Source organism: Pagrus pagrus, assembly GCF_965226575.1.
Source record: "Pagrus pagrus genome assembly, chromosome: 1".
Taxonomy (NCBI): domain Eukaryota; kingdom Metazoa; phylum Chordata; class Actinopteri; order Spariformes; family Sparidae; genus Pagrus; species Pagrus pagrus.
The window spans coordinates 22,451,461-22,471,245 of NC_140185.1; the positions used below are offsets into that span (position 1 = coordinate 22,451,461).

The 19,785-nt window shown below is 39.1% G+C and overlaps 1 protein-coding gene and 1 long non-coding RNA gene across 3 annotated transcripts; one reads left to right on the top strand and one right to left on the bottom strand.

Annotated features, from left to right (window-relative positions):
• Positions 1 to 1,217: 1,217 nt before the first annotated feature.
• On the bottom strand, positions 1,218 to 17,503 carry stk33 (serine/threonine kinase 33). Of its 2 annotated transcripts, none has more exons than XM_084358407.1 (13): positions 17,424 to 17,503; positions 10,951 to 11,067; positions 10,305 to 10,418; positions 10,059 to 10,163; positions 9,767 to 9,905; positions 7,183 to 7,268; positions 6,457 to 6,544; positions 4,300 to 4,375; positions 4,104 to 4,216; positions 3,875 to 3,960; positions 3,716 to 3,788; positions 3,382 to 3,548; positions 1,218 to 2,027 (listed from the first exon to the last, which is right to left on the bottom strand). In XM_084358407.1, exons 2-13 carry the CDS (start codon positions 11,065 to 11,067, stop codon positions 1,827 to 1,829), a joined length of 1,365 nt encoding a protein of 454 aa, XP_084214533.1. In that variant the 5' UTR covers positions 17,424 to 17,503; the 3' UTR covers positions 1,218 to 1,826. The 2 variants fall into 2 exon arrangements, with proteins under 2 accessions (XP_084214533.1, XP_084214532.1); XM_084358406.1 differs by lacking the exon at positions 17,424 to 17,503 and adding an exon at positions 17,334 to 17,418.
• Positions 16,241 to 19,473, top strand: LOC311260531. The gene is made up of 3 exons (XR_014623035.1): positions 16,241 to 17,277; positions 17,364 to 17,519; positions 19,003 to 19,473. It is a non-coding gene; the product is annotated as an uncharacterized lncRNA (long non-coding RNA).
• The last annotated feature ends 312 nt before the right edge of the window (positions 19,474 to 19,785 follow it).

Sequence of the window (19,785 nt, forward strand, 5' to 3'; positions counted from 1 at the left end):
TAATGGGCAGTGACTCAAGCAATCAATTCTAATTACACATCTTCATGCACAAAACTAGGTAGTAAGCTTTAGGGATAGCACTCTCCTGTCAGATTAACTCCAGGAAATGGATTCAGCAACTCACTACAGCTCCATCTGCTGTTTATACCAGTCTGAGTAAACCGAAGGCGTATGGTGTGTCAGTAATGTTGCAGTCTTTTTTGGCAAGCAGCTTGAATCAAAGATAATTCACGTACCATTTGTTCATTCTAAACTGTCTGTTCAATTAAAAATACATCTAACCAATGACAGTTTTGCACTCTACTCACATCACCCAAGATCTACCTGGACAGACTTTGATAAAGGTTAACATACTGTGTCCACACTTTAAAGACAATTACCTCTTCCCTGAAATGTAGGAAAACCTTCAACAAACACACACTACATTTACGCATACACGCTAAAACACAGAGCCTGTGCAGGAACACGGAGCCCCATTGTTGGCACTCATTCACTTCGAGATGCAAATGGGTGGATTTGAAATTCAGCCTCTGTGTGTTATGCTTGGCTACTTTAATGTTGTATCTATGCTGGGGATTATTCTCTCTACAGCGGAAAAAACCTGTGCTTGAATGGCAGTGCCCTCAAAGTAGCTCCTACTGCTTTCAATGGCCTCCAAACGAGATTAGACCCGTGGCTGCCCTCGGTCCCAATCCTCTGCATTCAGATGGAGCGTAACCAGCCTGTGTGACAGTCTTTCTGTTTTGACACTGAGTGGGTGCAGTCACTGCATATAGGGCGTTTTGGAATTGAGAGGTCAGGACGGGAAGAAAGAAAATCCCTAATGCTAACTTTGGTGTTGTGAAATGATATCAAGGAAAATATCCTGCACTCTTTATGAGTGTTCTCCGTCCTCAGTCTAGCATGTAATTATAAAAAATATTTGGCACCCTTTAAATAATATTCTTCAAAAATAAACTAATATTATTAACTTAAGGACAGATTCGAGGTGTAATCACATATATCTAAAAAAGGCTGATTTAATTTTTTGTGGGAATCAGTTTGTACCTTTCTTTTTACAAATGTGTCTGTTTAGATGTTGAAAATATTCTCTACCCAGATTATTACATCCCTGATGATCTCTAGCCAATAATTACTTATTCCTAATGTAATAAACATTTAAGTGATTTCAGTGACTATTACTTCCATATACCGAAAAGGAATGCATTCACAGTGTATATAAATAAAGACATTAGTTTAATAATGAGATGACATGCTGCTAGTTAGTAAGTACATTACTAAACAACAGTATAATAAAAAAAAAAGAGCTGTGCTGTGCTCAAATCTTTTTCAAATCTCAAACTTTTTAATAAAACCCTCAATCTGATGTCACCTCTAATATCTGACAAACTCATTCAATATGTGTTTGCTGGCTACTATAAAAAAGTATGAGTCTGTATTTGGGCTGCCGGACATTATCACACAGCTGGCTGTGAAACAGTGAGCATTTGTCCAGCAGGTCTGGCCCCCTCAGACCGGGAGGCCCTTTCCTTTGGCACGAGGCACAGCTGAGGCTGCACCGTCAGCTGCAGAGGTTTTGGACTTCTTGTGCTATTTCACACTTGCATATGAGGCCCATTTATTTGACATCGCTGTCGCTGCTTATTCTCTGGTCATCAGCGTTGAGGTTGCGCTATTCACAGTAGTTTAATTCACATCACTGTTGAATCACAGAATTACATTAAATATAGTGTATATAAAAAAAAGTCCCTCTCTACTTTAGTTTTTCTCTCTTGTCTTCTTCCCACCCACTCACTCTCTCCAGTGATATGGCTTGTTTTTATTTCTTATTCTAAAGCTGCACTAGTGTTAGAGCCAGCCGCCGGTTTGCGAGGGACAGTCCTACTTTTACTGGAAGTAGATGGTCTCTGGTTGCCAGCTTTCCTAATGTCAGGGGCTGGTTTCTGTCCTGTGCTGACATCCCTCTTGTCCCAAGGCCTGCGTTGCTTCGCAGTCGGCTGTGTGGAGGGTTTCAGACCAGCATGAGCCTGCAGGGATAAGATTCATATTATTCATCTTACATAACAGAATTAACTATCGCATTCATTTAAAACAGCTGCATGGCTACACCTTTATTTCCATCTTCTGTAATAGGTAAATCTGGCACCATCTAGTGGTGATTGAATATGAAAGGCAGTGTGAGTGATGATATGAAAACGCAAAGCAGTCTAATAAGAAAATGTGTGTTTAAAATTCAAAATGTGCAGCAGTAGATATTTGTAGTTTGTCTGGTCAACAATTATAAAATGAAAAACTAGGATGAATCAAGCGCTGCTGGAAATGTAATTAAATCCTGTAAATAAAAGTATTAATTAGGGTTGAACTGAAAAGGTTACGTTTTAGGACATTCAATAAATCTGTGTGGTGGGAGGTTGAGGCATTCCCGGGGTTTTAAAGCTATTTTTGCGCTTGTACTGCTGGAGACTGCCTCTCTCTTTAGTCTTATTCCAAGATACAAGGATAACCCAAAGAAGAAAGATGAGAGATCAATACCTGGATCCCATGACCATACATAATAGATAAGGGCTGACCTATAGAGAGGTAGTTTACTTTAAAGGAAAACTCTCTTTTGTTTTGAAGCTCCTTCTAGAACAACGTGAGATACACAATCATGATTACCACATGGATATTAAAAATACAACAAACGTCTACACACTAGATAACAAACCTATGAACATTTATTACCTCCACATGTGACATTTTCGGTTCAAGCCCTTCTTCACATGTGGAGATAATAAATGTTCATGAGAGCATTATCTAGTGTGCAGACTCTGTTTTTGTATTTTTGACTTTTGCTTCAGTCCAGCACCTAGTGTTTGTCTTTTGTCTTATCGAGTGGATATTGACATGACAGATCAGAAAATGTTAAATTCTGTACAGTAGCATGTGCAACATATTTTTTGCGTTTTTAACTCCATGTTGGAGCTTTATTGAGTTTCTGAGTTTGGGGTACCCCAAAGTACCCTTTTCAAAGTCTAATAGAAGCCTGGGTAATAACCAACATGTATTTATGATGTAGATGATATGGTAATTATGGTTTATTCAGCACCACGAATCATCCCTACCTAAGTGAGTTGTTTCCTAAAAAAATATCATAACCATGATGAATAATGGCTAAAAACTTAGAGTTATCTACTTAATGAGATAGCCTCAGAAAAAAACAAGATAATTACCACATGAGGTAAATGATGTGTAAGCAAATGCAACAGTGCTCAAATAGATGAGTAGAAGTTTGACATCTTTTAAATTATTTGGGAGCCATATAGATTTATACACCTGAATAACAAATCAACACATCGCCGGATGAGGTCAGCTCGTTTTAGATCTGTGGTAAAACAGCACCTGCTTGGTGGATGTGGCTGGTGTGGAGAAGTTGCTGTTTTTTTTAGGAATGAGCTTCGCCTGGCTGCTGCAGTTGCTGGCGGTTGTTGAGGCTGCCCCAGGGACCGGGGGTGGCTCCAGTGTGTCATCAGAGGAGGTGAGGGACAAGTCCTCCAGAGTCTCTCCTCCTATTGTGGATGATTTTAAATAACAACATCGAGTAAGCTCTTGTGGCTTTGGTTCATCTCACTCTCTCCTTCAATCCCTCCTCTCGCTCTCTGTTTCTCAGTTGATTATCACTTGCACAGTGTTGTCAATTAATTTAAATTAAGATAAGTCTTCATTGTTGTCTTACTCTTTTCCTGTTCCAGGTGGTGACGCATCATCTCTAGCACATTGGACGGTATAGCAGGAACATTAGTAGCGCCCTGTTGGACAAAGCACCTCATAAGAGCTCCTTATGTGAATCATTTGGTAAAGTGTATGAATGCAGCTGGAGCAATCAGTGACTCACTGTGATCCAGGGGTTCTCTAGGAGTTGATTAGGAGACATGCGGTAGGCGGGGTCCACCTTCAGAAGGCAAGTCAATACATTTTTTGCTGTTGAGAAAGACTCAAACCAGTTGGTGAGTTTGTTAGGAACAAAACTGCGTGAATGCATCCTGTACTGTTTCTCAATGAGAAAATATTCACTCCATTTTTTGCAGGATTACATGTATTATTTATTTATAATTAGACATCACCTGCATCACTGATTGTGGCCCAGATGCTCCGAGTAAATTTGACTTCTTTGTTCATAATCTCCTCAAGTAGGTTTTCCTTCGTTTTGGACACAAACGGGGACTCCCCACACAGCCTGTGGGGACACACAGCTCAGACACATGTGGTCACAGTGCGTATGAGTGCATATGTAAATATAATATCTGTGTGTTTACTTACAACATGTACATAACAACTCCTATGCTCCACACATCGCACCACTGGCTGTAACCACCACCGCTCATCATTTCAGGTGCTGAAATTCACACACAAATGTGAGTCTTTCTTCGTATGAAATTTGGGGCTTAAAAACACTAATTAAAACCACTTTTTGACCACTAGTGGTGCTACTGAGCAAGTTTTCATCATTGTATCAGCGCACAAATGCACAGCAGCACAGTAGCCATGTGATACAGAGGGTGGTACATACATATCCACAGCTGGTGGCAGTCAGTGTCGGGGGTAACTTGTTACAAAGTAATCCGTTAGTGTTCTCAGATTACTTTTTGCATTTGCACTGTTCCTGTTTCTGTTTCTGTTTCTGTTTCTGCGTGGCAGTGGAAGGTAAACCTACAGTTGTGTCAGTGCGCATGTGTAGCTAGCTAAGTCAATGTGGCGAGATGGCAGAGAGGACAGCATTAACTTCATAGAAATATTCCCATTATTCTGAATTTTTGGGCAAAAAGGAAAAGAGCAACACAGTGAAATGCAAGTTTAAGCCCATGTACTTTCATCTAGTTGTGCTTTTATCGTTTCTATGTAAGAACTCATAGTTTACAGGTTTATTGGTTGCATTTTTAAACATAATTTACAAGGCTATACGAGCCTGTCTTGTATTGTTTTTATTGAAACAGCTGCGCCTGATACTGTATGCTTCTGCCAAATTCACTGTCAGATTGTTAGCAAAATAAAGAGCTGTAAATGTTATATTTCGCCTGTCATTCCTATTATTAGGCTGCAGAGTTACCGATTGTGGCCCGTAAAGATGGCTACAAAATGGCGGTAGAGTCAATACATTCAAAGGTACATGGCTACACAAGCCTTCAGATGTAAAAAGCTAAAATTAGGCTACACACGTCCACATCGCATTTGCATGACTTCAACATCACAGCCTGTAAAGACGGACAGTAGATGAGTGAGTAGATGGTTCTCCGTGTTCGGTGTAATGATGTTTAATGTCCCAAACAGCATCTGTAGCCTCATTAAGCCACTTGTTAGCAACCACCTTTTTTAGGACACGTAAACATTTTTTTAATTCATGTGTGGGATATTTACTGACGTACTTTATGTCTGAGAACAAAACGTGAAAATATCTTAAGCTTGTGTTACCCACAGACCTTTTTTTCATACACCAGTCACAAAGCCAATTTCTTAAATACTTTGAGCCTGCAGTGTTTCTACCAATGTTAACATTGGCTGGCTAGCTTTTCCTGCATGTTGCTACATGTTTTGGCAGTTACCCCGAACCAAACTGTCTGTCAGTGGAACAACATGAAACCAAGGGACGTCTTGTACTACGCATTGTTATGACTTCACTCTGCACTTGGCAGTAATGTGTGCATGCTAGTAGAGCATAAGATACAAACGAAACAGGGACCGGCTCAAAAAACTGCTTCATAGCACCACTACTGATCAAAGACTCCATTCATATTAATGAGTGTAGATGTGAAATACACAGTTCACATGCTAAAATTGTAATACACTCATTGCTTAAAACCTAAAAACTGCTATGTGTAAAATTTAAACAGTTCCAACTTGAGCAACCCCCGAGTGGTTGAACCGAAACGATACTGTGACAATAGCCCTTTTCACACAGAGACTCCGCATTGTCGGCGCAGCGAAGGCTCGCCATTTCTTCGCCTTTGTTTGTTTGTTCACACTGAACCAAGCAGCTCCGGCATAAAGCCGCACCACTGTGTCATTTATACAGCACGCCGGCGCTGCAGATCCAAAAGAGGCGTGACGGTCTAGATCATGACGTTGACACGTGTGTTTTTTTTCCCAACATGTTTCCCCCGGTGTCCACCTGTAAATCTAAACATGTACAGTACCTGCTGACTGTTTATAATCATATGGATGCTGTTATAATGTGTTGTGATTGAGATCCTGACCCACCATGCATCCTGGAAAGCAAAGAACTTTAAGGAAAGCAAAACTTCCCCCCCTTGCCGCATCTGAAACTTTCACATAGACGACGATGCGGAGAATAGGCGCACGATTCCCGCACTGAAAGGGCAGTGTGAATGGGGCTAATGGAGAGGCATGCTGCTACACCACTCATTCAAACTCAGACCTCTATTCCTGTGGTCATCTGTGTGGGAGATACAGGTGTCATACCCATATAGATTAGAGTCCCGCAGGCCTCTGTCATCATGTTCCCAATGCCTACACCGCCTGTCTGCACCGATAATCCAAAGTCTGTTACCTAGGTAGAGAATAGCACTTAAGAAAAGGGTGATACAAATAAACATGATTTAGAAAAAATAATGAATTCATTGTTAAAGGTGCTTTTGTTAGGAAAACAAGGCCACAGCGTGAGCACAAACAATGAACCTCTTATTCTGATTTACATGAATAGCAACATAACTATTGAGGCTGTCACATTATTACAAAAGTGAAAAATTAATTAACTAAAAGTGAAAGCATTTTCCGCAGTTACATGACAAAACTTTCTACCAACATGTACAGTATGTGGGTATTTGTATATGTGGGTGTCAGACAAAGAAAAACAGAGAGAGACAGGGACATTCATGCAGTGGTCTAGACTTGTTTCAGCTCACACACCAGGTATCTGCCTTAGCTGGCGCATTGTCAATGCACGCAACATGCTGTGCTCAGCTGGTAAATTGTTTAAAGATACAGTTGAGTCTCTCTTTGTAAAGGTGTACTTTAAAGGAAGACCAGAGGGAGTCTGTCGTAATGAGGTAGCGTTTAAAGCCTTTACTAAATATAGAGGAGATAGCAGGCGAGGAAAAAGTGCCCATCAGAAGCTTGTAGCCAGTCTGACAGAGAATGGATAAGAAGCAGCGATGGAACTTTTCACGGTTTGTCTCACCATCTTACCTTGATATTAATCTTGCCATTATCGTCCTCATCAAGAGAATCTTTCACAAGAATGTTCTCAAGTTTCAAGTCCCGGTGCACAATGTCTGCAAGACACGAGGGAAAAAACGTTTGAATTGACAATTATATACAGTATATACAATTATATTTACAGAAATAGCTGTTGTAATCAGTATTAGTATCAATGTTAACAATTGATCAAATGTCTAAAAAGGGGGTTGCTCATATTGATGAAACCACTGAATTATCACACCGTTTTGGTTTAATGGCCTGAGATTTTGATTCACACACAACAATCTCATCCACACGCAAGAAAAGCTCAGATAAACCCACTGTATATACAAAGCACCATACTGCAGACAGACAACTGTCACGCCGCAGTCGAATATTTAGAAGAGAGGAGTCATATATTTGGGCTTCCAAGTTGGTGGAGACCAAAACAAAGCTTAAAAGAGGGTGAATATTGAATATTGTATACAGAAACACAAGTCCAAAAAGTTCTTGTCTTAAATAAAAAGAAAGAAAAGAATTAGGGTCAGAGTCGGCGTACTGGAGAAAATGAATAAAGTCTGCGATCAGAGCAAGATGATTTGCTAATGTCAGTCACCAGAATAAACTACAGTATGTTTTGCGCACACTAACACAGTGATCTGTTTACCTCTCTAACAGCAGGCCAGGCTGAAGGGCCTCGTTAACAAAACTTGGTGGAGTGAGAAAAGGTAGGAGGAAAAATACAATTGCCCTGGGCAGTCCTTTTCGCTGCACTGTTTGAAGCAAGCAATTATAAAATGCAACAGTGCTGATGGTGTGTGAAAGGTAAGTAAGACCGACTGGTGTGCACAAAACAAACACGAATGAAAATGTTCCTTTTTCCTTCATCCATTTTTTCATCCATATTTTCTGTTCATTATACCCTTTATTTAACCAATTTCTGGCACCTGTACTCTCAAATTCATATTCATAAATGTCTTTATTTTATAACAATACATAATTCAAATAACAATTACCTATTTTAAAATATACTCAGTAGTTTTACATTCCTGAAAGTTAATTAAATACAGATAAAACAATTGGAGCTGCAGTTTAATAATAACATGTATAATGTATCCTGTTTTAACAAATAAAAGCTCAAAGCACAGCTGAGCCTAACACAGCTAAGACTAATACCTGAAGCAGCTGAGGCTGACAAAGGACAGCAACAATCTGAGAAAACCCAAACAAATTTAAGCTGAGAGACTTTCATGATTAGCCATTTGACAAGAATGTTTCTGGCTATCTCATTAGTATCACTGGTCTCTACAGAGGTGAGCAAAACCAGCACAGAGGGACTTTCCATGTGAAAGCACACCTATTAATCAGTATTGCTCCCTAGCCTGTTGTAAATTAGTCATTAGCCACATGTAACGATGCCTCATTACTAGGCAATGTCCTAAATTACCTCTAACCACAGATCTCAGCATTGAAGTGGAAACGTCATTTCCAAATAAAGCATTTAGATTTAATTAAAATGTTTACTATGTTTTTTCTTTTATATTACTCTTTAATCAACATGAGCCTCATTCTATAATGACTGAGAGCAGTAATGGCAAATTTATCACATCCTTGCAACAACATTTTGGTATTATAATGGCTTTTTAGCACTATTTAGTCACTACTATCTACTCACCCCCATGTCGATGGAAAGCCCAGAAAACATTTATGGAGCTTCACTGCAAAACAGCGTTGCAGCATTCTCCTAAACAACTGAAGTAGATGGAGACTTGTTTTAAAATGTTTAAAAAACAACTGGGGAAAAAAAGATGAAAAGGCTTCATACAGCTTGTTCGGCATAATCTAAGTCTCTGGAAACCCTGAGATCCCAAATTGATTGGAAATGGTTATTTATGCCTTGTCACGCGGTCAACCTTGTGCACCCACTTCAGTTAGCTTAGCAGCTACAGTGAAGATTTCAGCTTTAAAAAGGGTGTAAATAATGTCTTTTCAAATCACTTTGTGATCTTGGGCCCTCCAGAGACTTGGATTACACCAGATGAGCTGTATGGAGTCATTTTTGTCTGTCGTTTTATAATTTTTAAAACAAATCATCATCTATTTCAGTTGTTTTCGGAGAATGCTGCAACACTGTGTCGCTGTGAAGCTCCAGAAATGTTTTGTAGACTACAAAATTGGCATGTGGGGGAGTAGACAATGACTGAATTTTTGTTTTTGGCTGAACTTATCCTTTAACGGAAGCACACTTTATTCTTAACAGTCCGTATGAGGGCAAAATTGTCAGTGCTTGTTCCGCACAATAGTTTAATTAGAGCAAGAGTGTAAAGTACATAAAATAAGTTAACATCAAGCTGAAAATTGTATTTTTTTACTTGTCATTTGGTTATAAGATTCATGTTGCAACAGTTACCACATCTGGGTGTGGTCACACCTGTAAGCACATCTATCAATGATGTCAGGGTGTAGTGAACACATCTGCATCACTCGCATCTTCAAGACTCCAATCAGTTGAGATCATCAAAAACTAGATTTCCGTCCAGTTTTGAGATGATTTTTAATACTATCCAAATGTCAATCTGTAGAATAACATTACCTCTTTTGTGAAGGTAAACAACAGCATCAGCTAAGCTTGAGATGATATGCCTCGTCTCGTCCTCTGTAAAGAACTTTTTCTGCTGCAACAGCTGCTTCAGTTCACCTCCAACGCACAGCTCAGTAACCAAGTAAGTCATCTAGAAACAAGCAGAGAAAACGCATCTCACCATACAGTCAATTTGTGTGTGCTTATCATTATAGGAGATTACATGTCACGTACATTACACATAACCCACTCGCTTGATTAAGCTTGCTTTGAGATTGTTACTTAAAAGGACAGGAGTGCTCACCTTAGGCGTGTCGTAGACTTCCTGGAGATGTATTATGTGAGCATGATTCACTTGTCTGAGAATGTTTATTTCTTGCCCCAGCATTTTGACTTTCGAACTTCCTGCCTAAATTGACAGAGAGTAAAATCACAACTTGAGGAATTTCAGGGTGGTTATGGCCGTTTACCTCTCTCCAAACATTAAACTCTATTATTAGTGCAACACATTAAAAAACAGGCCTCCCAGTGGGATGCCAAATGCACTCACCGCTGGTCTGCAAACCTCCTTAATAGCCCATTTTGTCTGTGTCGCAATGTGGGTGGCTTCATAAACAACTCCAAAGCTACCTTGACCCAATTTCTTTCCAAATGTATATATTTCCTATGGGCATGAGAAAGGAAGCATTAATACACATGTAATCTATACCTGATCAGTGTCAGTCAGAGAGAGCAGAGGATTTCCCATGAGCTTGTGTTCTGGATGATTTCACTGTTTTGGATTACAAAGACATTACGTCTTTGCTCAAGTCCTGAAGTCTGGAGAACATCCTAATTTCAAGATCTCTGAAAAAACAGAAAGTTTTCAGGTCTCTGGAGGTGCACAATATAGTATTTCTAATCAAGTTACAAATGATTAAGTTGCTGCTGCAGTTCGTTCAATCTCAGGTCTAATTAACTTGATCATTATCTGTGTGCATGCAAGGCTGAGCACTGGCTGCTTCGGATTTGGCAAAGGGAGCACTCAAATTCCCCAATGAAGGGGGCTATACAGCAGCACAGTGAAGTTTGATCCTCTTCTCCTGCAGATAGAGCATACTATAGAGGTCACCTGTGAGTATGTGTGGCTTTGTCAGTGGTGGCCCCATAGCACAACCCAGGACTGTAGTGGAATCATTCATAGAAGCTCTCCATACCCTGAGGTCAGCATCATCGTTCAGGCGTATTAAAGGCGCATTCCTCTCCTGTGTGTCCCTGCTGGTCCGCGGGGACACCATGCTCATGCCAAATCCACTAACATCTGCTTGTGTCATCTGGAAATGGAAGGAGAGGGCGGTCATTATCTCTCTGGAATTCCTTGTCAAGCCATGGGATAATAGGGCTGTCCGTGACAAAAGACATTCTTGGTCGACAAATAATAACTGCAAATCTTTGACTAATCAATTAGTTATTTTAATCAAAAAATCTGTGAGATTATTTTTTCCAATACTGTTATTATTACCTCCGGCAAGGAGGTTATGTTTTCACACGTGCCCATTTGTTGCTTGGTTAGTTGGTTGATTTCCACAGAAACTTGGATGGAGGATGGGTCTCGGCCCAGAATACACCTCATTAACTTTTGGTGTGGATCCAGATAAAGGGACCGATTCAGGCATATTTTCACACTTACTTATAATATAATAATGCATGGATCCTGCCCAAAAAAAATCTGGCATATTTAGGTGGCTGGTATCAATCAATAGTGACTACTATTTGTTTTGCAGATCCAAATAAAAAACCTGGATCTAGCCGATTTAAATGTGTTTTCATAGAGGGTAGATTTTTTCAGCTGCTTCACAGCAACAAAATGGGATAGAAAACTGCAAGTACCACAGATGTGTAGCTGAGATAATGTTTGTAGTGTAACTTTGTTAATGTTTTTTATTAACTATTATTCTTCCACAACACAATGGAGAGTGTGATTGCATCTGAATTGTTCTGTTGTCCTAATGGTTGGCTGTTACAGATCTGGTGAGCTTAAATTATGATTAAGCAGTTATTGGTGGTGTTTGTTATTAGAATAGGCTTGACTGAATTAGGGGTTAAGGCTGGGCCTTGATGGAGGTATGCGCTCTACTGAGAGCCATTCTAGTTGTGGATGAAATAGGGCTGAGTGATATGTCCTTGGATTTATACTGCAATATTTTTAGGCTGTATCGCAATACACAATACATATTTTGAAATCTTCTCAAAAGGACTGGGGGACAAAATCAAATATCACAACATTTTGACCAAATACTTTGGTATTGATAGAGACATTTTTGATGAAAAAAAATCTAAACTAATGTGGATATAATGACTAAGTGGCAAGTATTAAAACAGTCTGATAAGGTCATAACAATAACTTAAGTGTAATGCAGCCTTTAAATCCAGGAGAAGGCATATCACGATAAAAAGATCAGCAAAATCTAAGACGATTGTATCAAATCACAATAATGATAATATCAATATACTGCCCAGCCCTAGGATGAGTGCAGTCATGAGTAATTGTTTCAGCACTGAGAAGATAATGTCTTTCCAGAAACATTCAGGATACCAAATTAACACTATTGTTTCCAAACTGTCAGTATTTCAAATTATAATATTACCAATTACAAGACAAAACAAATATTCTCTAACACAAGCACTCATCACTGCTAGTATATAAAAAAGTTTTATTAGCCTAATATAAATATATAAATATTAATGTAATAATAATAATCAGGAAATATATACAAAGCAAGAAATGTAAAAATGTAATAATAACTATGTATAATTGAAGCTTATATTACCAGTATCAAATACATTATTTTAAGGTTAGCTCATGTTCATTTAAAAAGTCCATACTGCAAGAGGTAGTATACAGAATTTCAGCATCTTTACTTACTCTCATCTAGCTCCACACTGCCGTCTCTGTCTGAACAGATAATAACTTTAAGCACAATTTACCCAGCTTGGAAAACAGTCTGTAAAGCCAAATTAAATGTAAAGCAGTTATCAAGTGATGACTGGGAGCGATGAAGTGGATCCACCACATGCACAGCAATTAATTATTAACAAGGAAGCGGTGTCTTTAACCTCCTCACTCTGACGCATTATTTTAGCCTTGGCAGGGGCCTCATAACAGGCCTGTCTCTCCCATTATCTCCTGTCTATTTTCCAATCAAAACGATTGTGACAGCCTCTGGAAATTCCAATCACCTCAATCATAGCTCATTTGAGGAAGACAGAGCGATGTGATGAGTGTATCATTTGGGACTTGAAGTGACTGGAGGAGGAGGAGGAGGGTCCTGTGCACCTCAGGTGTCTCCAAGACAAAGGTGCCCCAGATCTCCGAAACAAAGGAAATAGGATATCAGGGTCAGGTTAGGGTGAGAAGTCTGACCTTAAAAAGGGTCACAAACAGGCACAGGTCTTGAATTGCCTTAAGCCTGGGGTTATCTGTAATATCTACACCTGTGTTTCTAAAATTACATCAAACTACAGGTCAAAACACAAAATAGGTGACTTGTTTGTTTGTTTTTTTTACTTCATAACACAACCACAAACTCAAACTGAGGACTTGCAGGGCTTCAGGGGGAAAATTAACCCTGAAGAAATCATCAGACTTGAGCCCAGATGCACTCGCATTAGAGCCCTGATCAATACAGCTATGCACAGTACCTCTTCCTCTACTGCAAAGTTAAAAAAAAAATCTCTTGTGAATCATGAATGCCGCTGACAAAAGCAACCAATTCTTGTTGCCAACCTGCTGGAAACATCACTAAGAGGGTAGACTATAACAGCAAACACTCAACACTCAAGAATCGCTAATGCAGTGACAAGGACATGCGCAAATATAGCCAATTGCGTCTGTTGCATGACCAAATTGCTGGAAATAAAAATTAGGATTTAAACCTCTCAGCGATGGTGGGTAAGAGTTGTGCCCCTGTGCCACCTGTGCACCTAAAATGCCTTCCATTAAGGTTAAAATGTCTATTCAGGTGAGCACTAACATGTGAAAGTTCAAAACATCCTTGAAAGGCCAAGTGTAGTCTGCTTATTCTCCTTTTATTGACTTGTTTTTCTCAGAGTTACAGCCCATCTGTACGTATGTGGAGCAATGACCCAAGAATAACTACATAGAATAATTAAATAGGTCCTATAATGATTCAGTTGTAGCAGAAGGCACAAATTAATGGTCTTTGTTCACACACAGACATGCTGAAAAATGAGCAAACATCAGTACACACCCCAACACCAAGGACACGCTTGCTGTGTCCCACCTTTTACATTGAGTTGGCCTCGTCTCTTGTTTCAGCAGGAAGTAATTAGGAGCTGACGGTTCATCAAAAGTCAAGCCCATACATGCCTCATCTCTCCATCATTCTGTCAGACAGGTATTTCTGTTTATTTATATTCCTGAGTGAATATGTATACATAGCGCCTAATGACAGGGAGTGAGGTAGATAATGTCTAATGACTAAGCACACAAAATCAATGTCACTTTGGAACAAAGGGAGCATGGACATACAGCGGATGACTTCGATCCTGTGTAACTTTTCTTCCCTTAAACCTTCTTGTCTTTCATTAACTTGAGGTAATGCATATATACTCCTTCTCCCACCCTTAATGTCAATAAGACTGCTTCTGGCCCTTAGAGGCTGCAATGCTCTTTAACTCCCGCACTATAAAACTGTTGAACAAGATAAGCTAAATACTGACAATATTGTATAAATGGTAACTTCTGTTTACTGTCATAGAGGCATGCGACGTAAGGAGAATTTCCTGTCACGATTATGCTTGCCAAAATAATTGTGATTTATGATATTTTCCTGATAATCATCACAGCGTGCTGAAAGAATCAAATATTTTTATTGTATCACAAACAGGACACACATCTTGTGATATTTCAAAACTGATCAAGAAATCAGTCTAGGACTGCACCTTATCAAGCTAAACAGCCTTTTCAAGTCACTCATATGAGGATATTAATGATTACATTACATTACCATTATCCCAATAATGTTAATTCACCACAATCAACTGATTGCAATAAGTGATAAAATCTAACATTGTCCCAACCTTACTGGCATGTGCTGCTGCTGCTGATCTAGCAGTTTTAAAGTGCACCTGTAAGTATGAACTGGTATCCGTCAATATGCTACAACCGAACAATTTGCCAATTAATCGAGGATTTTGGCCTCCTAACTAAAACATACCCTTCTAATGCACTTAAATACTGGCCATTGTTTGCCTACCTTGTAAATCATGTTTATTATTGATCGTGTGATATGTGATATTGATGCCTGTCAATGAACAAAGCTGCAGAACTGAGTCTTGTCACAGTGCTGTACTGAAAGCAAATTCCTCTGACTTGGACATGTGGTCATTTAGGTAATTGTTTCAGTAAATAATAATAATAATAATAATAATAATAATAATAATAATAAATGTTTCTCTCTTTTTATACATGGAAATAAAACATCTTTGAGTTGTGGACTGTTGTTCTGGCTAAATGAGATATGTGAAGACATCCCTTTGGGTTCTGGCAAATGACATTTTCTGGCATTTTATAAACTTCACAGTTAATTGATTAATGTTAAAATAATCAACAAATAAATCAATGATGGAAATAATTGTTATTTGCAGCCCTAATGCTGTTTTTTAAGAGCAGCAGTGTGTCCCAGAAAGCAATGGCATTTGTTCCTGAAACCACAGTTACTTTAAATCTTCAGTCACTTTTCAATCGCAACCAGTCTGTCGAGATATTACACATTTTAATTATTGTACAGGGCTTTTAGAAGTTTGCTTTCTTTAAGGGCATAACTCGCAGAATAAATTAGGCTTAAGCAGCTCTCTATTGGCAGTGCCTCTAGCTGTAACAAGCAGCCACTAAAATACAGTACAGCTGGAAATCAAACAAAAAACAGAATCTTAGTCACTGCAATTAAAATGTAAACTGCTATTCGTTTTGCTTGAGCCCAAATATTACATTTTCCTCATGTGAAACTTAATCATTTATTGACAGCTTGGCTTTGATGACAAATGATAAACTTCACAGTCCTAATGAAGCGTGGGATTACATTACCTGATGAGGCAAGAAATTGCATGTTTAGAATGCAAATATAGAGCCCATCTACTAAGTTATGAGGTGAATCCTAATATTATGCAGGGAGATTATCAAAGCTTCTGGTCTAAATGTAATATACCAAGAACACATCAACATTAAGCCATTAAAGCATACAACGGACTTGCTAAAGAGAGGTGAAAATATAGTCTATCTGACAGCTGATGGACTGCGGGGCAGAGAGGAGGTACTTCAGGGTTGCTGCTCCTACACTCAAACAAGTAATGCATGTAGTGTCCCTGTAAACAAATCATTTAAAGGCCCCTCCAAGAATTCCCTCTGTCTCCAATGGTCATGTTTGATAAGTGTCTATTGGCAGGAAAACATGCTTTGCCAAAAGGAAGCAAAAGATCAAATTCTGCCATTTGCTCAGAGCACTCCACATGTTGCTAGGAGATAAGGGCCAACAAATTCAAATTTTCTCATTGGTTTAATCCTGGTTAAGGCTAATCTCTGCCCTTGCTGGGCTCAGCCTTGGGAAGCTGGGAGGGCAGACATCTAGAAAAATGTAGGCCATAGCAGAAACAAGAACAAATCAAATTCATTTCAATGACAACCCGGAGAGAACTCAGCACATTCATATCAGTGTACACAGATGTCCACACCTTCAGTTATAAATCATTCATTGTCCAACTGCCAGGCTGATAATGTTGACGCTCTATCACTAAAAATGTGTTTTTTACCAGTAAGAACAAAAGATGGAGCAAAACCTAACCTTTATGACCACAACAGAATTCAAAGTATGACAAATGGCGACAGCTGAGGATTTAAATGACTCAGAAAGTTCTGTTTTTCAGTCCTGGCTGAAATATAATGTGCTTTAAACGTTTTTTCACTGCTGCAGCTAAGCTAGCAGTGACTTAAACTAATGAGGTTGGTTAATTTGTATGGATCAGTGAGGACATTTTGGTGCTCTGTAATGTTCCAGATGTGTTTGCAGTTAGTGTTAATTAATTAGCACATGGGAGCTGGTTAATTTGAAACATTGAGCCTTGCATTTCATCATAAAACATACGTTAGCATAACTCTTATTTAGTCAGCTAACTGAATTTACACAAGCAAGCTAATGCTAATAATTTGTAGAGATTACTAGCTAATTAATTATGAAGCCTGAAATATTCAAATACAGGTAGAGACAGTTATTTAAGCGTCACTCTTCCATTGACCGTCTTGTGACGTTACAAACAAAATAAGTGAACCCTTCTCGTGTTAAAACCAGAAATAGCGCAGAAAAAGCATGAAGACTGATCGTATTTTTAGCTAACGCTAGCTTAAACTGTTAGATAGCTCTCCCCGTGGTACGCGTTGTCATGGCAACGGAACATGAAGCAGTTGGGCGGACGATTTCTGTGAACTACGGACAGAAAAACACGTCTAAAACGACACACACGTGGAGGTGACTTGGGTTTAATGTTGTCGCTCCTGTTAGAAAAGTCAGTCAAAGTTTCCTACCTCCTCGAACAGCTCATTTTCATTCCGCAGGTTGGTTTTCACACAAAAACTTTTTTGGCGAGTGATTAGGGGAAGCGAGGAGGGACAAACCTCCTCTGAACGAGCAGGGCTTCTCCTCCGAGGGTCTTCCAGCGCCCCTGGTGGCTCGTGGGTGTCCACCAACCTAAAGCAGACCTTAACTTCAAGGTAAGACACGACATGACTTGAATTTCATCTTGTACAATAAGCATAAGCTCTTACAAGTGGATGGGGAGGCAGTTTTTCCCTGTGGCTGCCTGGATTTTTCTCGGTCCTTAGTCTCCATCTAGTGGACAAAACTGCAGGGGGTTGGTAGTCTGGATTCTTTAACCACAATTATCTGTTTTAGAAATAACATTATGATACTCTTACAGACTGTGATCACAGATTACCAATTAAATAAAAAGAAAATAGACTTAATCATTTGACATGATCTCACACAGACCCGTTCCCCCACAATTTTAATCTCTTTGTGAACCATTTCTTCTCTGAACTCATGTGTTGAGTTTTCTTTGGTTTTCTTTTAGCTCTGTGAAATTACATTTATCATCTATTTGTTTGGATTTTGTTATAATGTTATGTAGTTTATTTTTTATCATACAGCTCCTTTTCCCAACAGGCTGGGATGAAAGTAAAATCTACTGAAAGCCAGTTTGGCTCCAGCTCCATTTAGGATAAAATGGAGCAGTTTGCATGCAATTTAGAGTGATGGGGGGGGGGGGGGGGGGGCCTCTGTAAATGTTTAACCTTAAATCTCATTTGGGCAGCCTGAACTTTAATCTTGGCATGACATTCAACTGCGCCTAGCAAGTGTGTCCACCCAACTTTTAAATTTCAGAAGGTCTGCTGGAGGCAGCTTTTCAGTTTTCTCTTACATTAAGAAATTAAAGCTTATTTTATACCATAATTCTACAGACTGCGATTTACAAAATGGATGTTTGTAAGATACACAAAATAACTGTAAACATAGCAAAAACAATGCCGCTTGCTGGTAAGACAAACTTATTAACAGGAGCATACAAACATATTCTCTTTTTATTATTGTTCTGCATGCTTACAAACTACTGTGAATGTTTAAATGTTTGTGTCCATCCTTTTTTAGATTGATGTGTGACAACTATTCACTGATTACAGATGAAAAGCATAAAATAAAACTTATATGTAATTTTATTTGCCCTTAAAATCAGTTCTTCAGCATGATTAATTTATCTTTCTATATAATATATAAACTGTGAGTGTTTTAGACACTGTATCCAAGCTATTTTGCTTGTTTATTGTTGGTATCAGCTTGAGAAGAAGTCATTTTAAGTGTTCTCCATAACTGTTTAAAACTTTCACACAGTATGTTGGGAAAATAAATGCACAATTCAAAGAACTTGACGTGGTCGGGCTTTTGTCATCCCCAGCTGCCACAGTTCATCCAATGTAGCATTGGAGTACAATTTCTTATATGCATATACAATATGAACTGTATATTGGACAGTATTCCTTAACTTTCATCATACCACACTGATCTTTACCTTGATAATCACCTCAGGAATGGGACTCATTAGTTCATCAAAATAAATCCGTCAGCTCGGCCTCATTCCCAGCAGACTGCAGTCACTCCCCCCTTACAGCTCTCCTCCCGGGCTTCTTTGATCTGTTGCAGGATGCTTTTCGTGCAGGGGAAGGACATTCGGTCAGTGATGTTGTACAGCACCACAAATCCATCTGCTCAGTTCACAGGCTCCTCCAGGATACATCTGCTGCTTCCACTCTGACACAGCAAAGGTGGATGTAGGAATCAAACGCAGCAGCACATCATATATCAACTCATCTGACTACAGAGGCTATGAAAAGTTTTAAACACTTTATAGAATACTTCTTCTCTGACCTACTGTAGAAAACTGATGAGAAACATGGTAGGACTTTTGCCAAAATAAACAAGAAGGATGCCAAAAGAGACAGTAAATTAGCTGCAGCAGAGTCCCAGAGATCCTGTTATATGAGACTTTTGTAGTCAATAAAAGTAAAAACTTTGGTGGTAAAGAAAACCACATGTGCTCACTGTAAACATTCAGCTGTTGTAAGTCACAACGTAAACATTTAAAATGCTGAGTGCGCTCTCAGCTACAGAGTGCTTGGTATAGAAACACAATTATTCACCAAACTACCAGGCTGAAGTCAAAATAGACATATTTTCTGGAATAAATAGTCGCCACACAAATAAGCGAAAATATGTCTTAAATAAAAGTAAAAGTAATATTTGCTGTGAATAGAATGAAAACTGATGGACATTAATACAAATGAAGAGCTCAACACAGTAAATAAAACTGCTACAAAGCTTTCTTGCCGAGAGGCGATGAACACAGCATGGTGCCAGTTTAGTCAATCTATGCAACAATGATTACTGTAATTACTGTGGTGCATGATTGCTCAGAGGGGGCAAACA

What these genes read in the sequence shown, in the direction of transcription:
- stk33 (XM_084358407.1), bottom strand. Translation starts at nt 11,067, where the DNA reads ATGACACAAGCAGATGTTAGTGGATTTGGCATGAGCATGGTGTCCCCG. An exon ending in ATGGCAAGATTAATATCAAG is followed by an intron (nt 6,545 to 7,182) that starts GTAAGATGGTGA and finishes TTCTCTACCTAG; the next exon opens with GTAACAGACTTTGGATTATC. An exon ending in CAGCCACATCCACCAAGCAG is followed by an intron (nt 2,028 to 3,381) that starts GTGCTGTTTTAC and finishes TTATCCCTGCAG; the next exon opens with GCTCATGCTGGTCTGAAACC.